Genomic DNA, 7,661 nt, shown 5'->3' with positions numbered 1-7,661 from the left:
ATCATCGTGTTCCCCTCGCTCAGGCGCGTCGAATGGTATGCATTTTGTTTGGGTGAGGTCAACTTGAGGTCTTGACCTCGGGTCACAAGGTCAGGTGAGCGCCCCCCAGGCCACGAAGTTGATCGAAGGAGAGTATTTCGCATACCATTAGATTCGGCAGGTCTTCCTGAGTCCATTGGTGGCTTTCCCTACTCGCTATCTCAATTTGATCGGGAGTTATTGACGAAAACTGTTGTGACCCAAGTGACGTCATAAATGACGTCACGCAAGGTCAACAATGCAACAGTGAAGCATCGGAACTTGCAAGGAGTGCAGGATTTCACGATTCCTTGCGCTTACTGCTTGAAATATTTTGAGATCGTTCCCGGCGCTAAAATAGCAGTTTTCATGTTTCCCCAGACTTACGAGTATGATGGTGAGGTTAAGTGACCGACCTGACCTCATGTGACGTTTAGGAAAACTCCGAGATATACAAGTTGTGACACCTCTCGAGGATGCTGCATCCCGAAAGTTTCATCTCCCTGTGAAAGCTCCTCTGGTACTCAGGGGGTTGCGAAGTTGCGACCTCTGAAGACCGTGCAGAGGTTCACTTGTGCTGTCACAGAACAGTGACTTGACCTGACCTAAAAATGCAGGTTTGTGTCACAAGATGTGGCTTGGATCACAAGTCAGGTATGCCAAGTTTCAGTTCTCTATCACCAGTGTGTTGAGTGCTATCGCGAAAACCCCTTGGGGGGGTGGGGGGGTGGGAGGGGGCGGCGGCACCGGCCCCCCTCCTCGGCCGGCGAGGGTTAAAACCCTTTAAGTTGTATAGCTGATTCTGTTTATTTTACAACGGATCCAATGGTTCAATTTTCGCTCCCGCTCGCGTTCGAGCTCTATGTAGAGCTTCAAAAATACTTTTTTCTTTGTTGCCTCTTGACGTCATTAAAATTTGAATGCCTCCTACATTTTAACTGAATTTTCTAAAATTGGAGAGCAAGGCATAGGCAGACGGCAGTACCTACTTTTCAGACATATTCTAACTACTTTTTGTTCGGCTGAGGTCAACTTAAAGTGCTAACCTCCTCGGACCAAGGTCAGGTCAGAGCCTATCAAGTCGCGAAGTTGGTTGAAAGAGGTCATATCGCATATCATTCGATTCACCAGGTCTGCCAGGTCACCAGGTCATGCCAGGTTTCAGCTTTCTATCTCTGGCGTGTTCCGAGCTATCGCGAAAAAATCTAGGGAGGGGGCACTCACCCTCCCCCTCGGCCGGCCAAGGTTGTATCACAATCAAATTTTACAAACTGTCCCTTCATATGATATCTTTTTTATTTCTATCCATCGCACATTTTCGGAGATGTGATCAAAACAAATGATAACCTTAACTTTTGGGACACCCTATACAGTGTACATTGTCATCACCTACACCACAGTTTCCACTGCACATCCGCTGGACGTTCAGAACTAAATCTCGAGTTATTTACAAGTTCAGTTTAGTATTTATTTTCACCTTGATGATATCATAATAAGTCATTGTTGTATTTCTCTCCAGCTATGGCAACGCTCAAGATTACAAGTGCACAAGGAACGTCTACCGTAAAGCGACCATGCTAACGAAAGCAATCTCCAGAAAGCCTCTAGCCATTCTTGAAGCCGTTGGACTAAACGGTACGTCAGTACATGAAAATTGGACACAGCCACACGTATCCTATGCAATAATCACAATATAAGTTCTCTGTCTCTATTGGTCCTAATCCATATTCTGTCAGACAAAGGCCAGAAGCCTGATACACGACCACTGAACCTTAAAATATTTGCCTTACTCTTGCCTGTAATTAACTCTAACCAACACGAGGTCCAACATCACCCCTTCACCTCAGTTCCTGCAGTGGCCGCGGTACCAGGCTCGTCATGATGCAGCTCGGCTGACGCTGGCGGGCCGTCTCCCTCCCCTTCGAAGGCCTTGTTGACGTGCTCCAGCCCTCTCACCGGTCCCGGCTCAGTGGTCTTCAGCAGCGCGTCGTCGGCAGTCGGTCCTTTGGAGGCGGCTGCAGCTGGTGCCGCTTGAGACGGTTGAGGAAATATCAACTTCTCCAAAGCCAGCATTGGAGACTCGAACGCCAGCGAGAACATTGTGGCGACGGTGAATATGACTGGCAACGACCCAAGGAACTGGTACACGATCACCAGGTGATCCAAGTATTGCGGCGCCTTGTTACCCAGCCAGTAGACGACCTGCACGTCTATGGAGACGAGGTATGACGTGTATGTGAGGCGGCTGAGCGGAATGAGCGCCTTCCACGACAGTATGGAGTTGACAACACCGCCGTAGCCAGTGACACAAGCGAACACCACCCAGGCCAGGCAGACGCTCCAGGCAGTGCGGTTGAGCATGGGGTAGATGATGTTGGTCGTCTGGGGCGGCACAGCCGGCTGGCCGTAGAGCCCATACACGATCAGACAGGCTGTGAGCGACGAAGTCAGCCAACCGATGGCCACCACGGGCGCCGGAAGAACGATCTTGCGGCCGCGGATTTTGTGTAGAATCCAGCCCATGTAGAGTCCGACCAGGTAAGGACCTGCCCGCGTCCAGGGCTTCATGTAGCGAAGATTTAAATCGTCGCCACCCGGCAGCGAACTACTAGGGCCCAGCTTGTGGATAGCTGTTACCATGGCATTGATGCCAGTGAAGAAGCAGACGAGAAAGATGATCCACAGTTGTCCAAACACAGGCCAATGGTAGAGCGGAAGGAGCACAAGAGGCGAGAACAGGAACATTTGCATGTCGTTAGCGAGGTACCAGGTCTGACTGATACACTGTCGGTTCATGTCTACCAGGTTGTTGATGTAAAGCATGTTTTTCCACCAGTTCTCACGGCAGAGTTGAGCACCACTGTCTTCGGAAGACGCAAAGCTCCACCAGGGTCCTGAACCTAGATACATTTCCAGCGTGGCCACGCAACCGATTATGGCCATCATGACTGGCGTGAGTCTGATGTACCGGTGAACGTAGTACATCACTATGTTCAGCTTACCGTGCGCTCTTTCGATGTTGCGCATGGCTATGTATGCCACGAGGAGTCCGCTCAGAAAGAAAAAGGAGTCAACGGATACCGTGGCATTGCCAATAGTTTGGAAAAACCAATCTCCGTAGTACGTGTACAGCTTTAAGGTATTCTGATGTTCAAAAAACACACAGAAGAAGTACGTGTGTCCCAGAATGACCCACGTCATGGAGAAGAAGCGAATCCCGTGCAAGCAGCCCAAGGTTTCCTTGGTGGATGAAGTGTCTAGCAGTTTCCGTCCGTTTGTGTACACTGAGAAAGCAGTGAAGACCTTGCGAAGCGTGACAGGCATGCGTTTCACCCAAACACTAGGTGTCCAATCGGCAAACTTGGACATCAGCACGTCAAATACTGTTCCCACCAACATAAAAAATCCGACTATCGATAGAATGGTTATCATGACGATAGCTTCCGGGGAGAGTTCAGTCTTCTGGTCTTGCGTGTAGCACATGTCATCATTGATGTAAGCAGCAACTCCCTGGCTAATCAATGCCCCATTAAGGCCAATCATCAGCTCCGTACTTGAACAACTAGAAGGTATGCAAACGCCTACCGTGGGCTGGAACGGTGTTTGAATGAGTGGAATAAGAGGTGCTAAGCCGACGCGACCTCTTGAAGGTGCTGAAGGTCTGTCAGAAAGTTGTTCTTTTGTAATTTTGAAAAGATATACTGTACAATATTTCCCAGCAAAACTGTGCTCAGTTTTTTCTTTAGTGATGGGATTGGTTGTGGTGTAGTGCGCCGTCGTGTTCAGACACTCATCCCAGTTTCCCCACGGAAACACGTTGCCGATCAGTACACCGTCCGGTAGCTTTCCAGTAGCGTCAAACATGCGCAGCGCCCACAGCTCAGTGAAGATGCTTTGGATATACTTCTGGCTGTCTCTGTAGCATTCGGCACTGAGCTGGGTGTTGGCGATCGGTGTTATAAGCGGTCCGAGCGTGCGGGCGACGGCCTCGTCTCGCGGTGTGGGCCCGTCACTGTGAGGGCGCCGGTGGGCGACGGCTGCTGTCTGGTAGCCGCCGTCCTCATCTTCCAGCTCTAGTGTCCTCAGCACACCTGTGAACAAACGGCATGGGATGATTCTTACAGTACGGACAAGTAACAGGAAATTTCTTGTCTCAGGTCAAACCAACACTTACCCATTTCGTAACTCGACATCCAGCCTTCTTAAAAATTCCAGTAAGGAACTTGGCTTAGAAATGAAACTACACCGTTAAGTTACATATGTACTGAATAAAACTGTACATCCGGAACTGATTTACAAAGCTTTTGCAAGAACGTGCGGGAACTCAGATTTATTTCAAATTGAAAACGCAATTTTATTTAAGTGCTTTTAGCTGTCGAACACAAACATTCGATCAAAACACGACAGTGCCGTTGGTTTTTGTGTGCAACGTCTGGACTCTAATACAAATTGCATGAATGGAGGAAATATGCCACCCTCCTTGAATCAGTTTTTTTGCAAGAGTTTTATTATTGTTTATGCTTAAAATGATAAGAAAACAAAATATTAACTATTTGTAGAAAGGAATTTCAAATATTTTCAAATAATTATTTCCATCTTTAAAAGAGGCAAGATAGCGTTACAACTTACAGCAGAAGCTTATTACGCTTTGATCAATTATTTTCCCTAGTTCAAATCAACTGCGCTCTGATTGGCTGAGGCTGGTCTCGACCACAGGCGGCTGCATTCCTGGCATTCTTCCGCAAGTAAAAAATTCCTTTGTAAGAGAATGATTTCGGAACGAAAAATGGACTATCTTTGCCTAGGGTGATCGCTGGGCCGTAAAAGCCCTTGTGTTAGTTGCAGCTCAAGCTAGAAAGTTGTGGAATGTTTCCTTTAACACTCGCACCGACGGGGGTCTGCGCCAACTTCGTACTGACGGGGGGGGGGGATGAACGCCCCCCTGAGATCTCAAGAACGAAGCAAGATAGCGACAAGCGGTAAACGGCATCGGATACGCACGGACAAGGTCTACAATTTTTACAAAGGTCATTTTCAGGTCAGGTCAAATATGACGTCACAGGGGTCAAAAAGTCAAAATGGCGGCGCTAGATATGGAGAGTTTTTCTCGAATAACTTTCGAATTAGTCAAGATCGGAACAAACTAAGAGCATCATCGTGATCCTCTCGTCAATCCGCATCGAATGATATGTATGTTGACCTCGAAAGGTCAAGGTCAAAGATTAACCTCAGGTCACGTGACCTCGAGGTCATCATGTATATCATTCGATGCGTCTTGACGAGCTGAACACAATGAGACCATCCCATCCGCGCGGCTGTATCTTGTTCCTGTACGGAGTTATTGGCAAAAAACCTTTGGTAACCTTTGATGACGTCACATGACCTTACAGCTGCCCAACAGCAAAACTGACCTCAAGGTAGTGAAGGTTGATCGTATATGAAGTCATGTATGGTATATGGGGCCATTCCGACCCGTTTTAGTGGTAAAAACAGGAAGTTGATTTTTCCCCCATTGACTTAAAATGGGGAGGTCGCGAAATTGACCTGACCTTAGGTCACCGACATCAAAATTCCGAGATATACAAATTGTAGCTATTGATGACCTTATAACATCCTGCGACTTTCAAAGGCCTCCGACATCTACTGTAGCTCTGGCACGGTGACAAAGTTGCAAAAAAGTGACTTGAGGTTGGGTCATTCAAAGTGACCTGGTGACCTGACCTTAAAAGTTAGGAGGTTCAAACTTGCACACCATGTGTAAAATTGATGAGAGAATAGTCGTACCAAATTTCGCGGCGCGTACGCGGTTTTCCCGCTATTCGCGAAAAACCTCAGGGGGGGGGGCTGATATCCGCCCCCCCGTCGGTGCGCGTGTTAAAAAATAAAAATGTACTGAGCACGACTCAGCATTAAGTAACTGGCTATTAAAATCCCACCTGACTTATTCTCAAGCCGCACCGACTCACTGACTAAAATATCAGCACACAAACTGCCTAATGAAGCCTCACCTGACTTATTGCCGGTGCCTGTCACCGCTGGTGGCTCTCCGTCCGTCTGCAGCGGAAATCCGTCGCGGTCAAACTGGCGACGGATGTGCAGCAGTCTGGGCCACAGGTTCAGGAACTCCCAGTCCCAGTCGGCGCCGACTGGGACTGTGGTCTGAGGTACCCCGTGGTCTGAGACGGCCAGACTGGGCGTCAGGAGGGAGGCCAGCAGCAGTGGTGCCAGCAGGAGCAGCAGGCTCCGAGGCCGTGCGGTGCTGGCTGCTGCCGTCATGTCTGCCGCTGCTCCCGGCACTGCCGCTAGTGACCGGGCGAGAGGCGTCACCGCGCTTTTTACACAGTTTTTTTTCTGTTATCATAACGCAGTATGGGAGGAGACAGCGCGATATCTCGCAGCACTTGTTGGTACCTTCGTTATCTTCGTTCGCACGCGCTTGTTCTGGGAATAGACATTAGGGCTGATGGAGCTTCCATCAAATGTGATAAAATTTAGGCATTGTTAAGCTTCGGCTCTTTTTTTCTCATGTAAATTTAAAGTTCAGATGCTGTCTTCATTTCACAAACATTCATCGAGCATTCCTTCGGTAGTAATAATGAGCTTTTCTGAAAGAAGTTATCGTAGCTACATGGTAACAGGTCTCCGTTACATTGGCGTGTGGTTTTTGTTTCTTGGGTCCGTAAAGTTATGACGTGTGACGCTGGCCCAAGAATGTATACTTTATGCGACCAGGGCCAGCCTCAGATACGGAATGCCTACGGCAACACATCAGTGGCGCATCCAAGGGGGATCTTCTGGATCCTGGCATCCCCCTGGTGCATATTTTCTATGTTTTCTATTTGAAAAATCAAAATGGCTTCGAGGGCCCGTTTGGCCACTTATCAACAAGCTTTGTTCAAGCTAAAAAGGACCTTTTCTAGGTCACCAGGAACCATATGATGCTAAGAAAGCCCCTTGGAGGCAACTAGAGGCCCTCTGAGACAACCAGAGGGCCCATTGAGCCCAAGAGACGAACAGGGAACAGGGAGGTAAAAGGACCTTCCAAGGTCGACAGAGAGCCCTCTGTCGCTAACAAGGTCCTAGGTCCTAGGTCATCGGTTGACCTTCCAGGTCCAATGACCCAAAAGTCGGGAAAATTGGGACCTGTTAGAACGTCGGACCTGTTAGGTGTCAACCACCTCCGACAGCTTCGTAACATGATACGTTACGAAGGCACCAAAACTACTTCGTAAATGTTCATATGGTTGCTAAATTTGAATTCCGCTAAAAAAACTAGCATGGAAACATGTAAAACTCGAAAAATAAAAGCGAGGTCATCATAGGCCAATGACCTGGCCTGACTTTCAGGTGACCTTGACACCCACCCTAATGCATGGGAGCTACATTATATATCATGTTTGAAGGCATGAAACCACGAAAAGACTGCAAACGCGCGGCTTATGCGAGCCCACATACGCCGAATCGCGATTCCGGCCAAACATGGTCTCGAAAAGTAGGTCACAGGTCAATGGTCATTTGGGTCAGGGTCATGAAATTTTAAGGGTAAGTGTAAAATTGATTAACACGAGGGTACTGAAAAGTTCGTCGCGATCGGCCGCTTTTTGCGCGAGTTATTTGCGAAAAACCGAAAGGAGGGGGTCCGT

The 7,661-nt window shown here is 48.4% G+C and overlaps 1 protein-coding gene across 1 annotated transcript; it reads right to left on the bottom strand.

Moving 5' to 3' along the window:
• Window positions 1-1,296: 1,296 nt before the first annotated feature.
• On the bottom strand, window positions 1,297-6,325 carry LOC122363192 (nose resistant to fluoxetine protein 6-like). Its single transcript, XM_043332163.1, has 2 exons — window positions 6,027-6,325; window positions 1,297-4,109 (listed from the first exon to the last, which is right to left on the bottom strand). The coding sequence occupies exons 1-2, from the start codon at window positions 6,292-6,294 to the stop codon at window positions 1,849-1,851; spliced, it is 2,529 nt and encodes an 842-aa protein (XP_043188098.1). The 5' UTR covers window positions 6,295-6,325; the 3' UTR covers window positions 1,297-1,848.
• Between the last annotated feature and the right edge of the window lie 1,336 nt (window positions 6,326-7,661).

The sequence above is a fragment of the Amphibalanus amphitrite genome, unplaced genomic scaffold (assembly GCF_019059575.1).
Source record: "Amphibalanus amphitrite isolate SeventyFive unplaced genomic scaffold, NRLGWU_Aamphi_draft 000609F_arrow, whole genome shotgun sequence".
Taxonomy (NCBI): Eukaryota; Metazoa; Arthropoda; class Thecostraca; order Balanomorpha; family Balanidae; genus Amphibalanus; species Amphibalanus amphitrite.
This window is presented reverse-complemented; position numbering and strand designations above follow the sequence as displayed.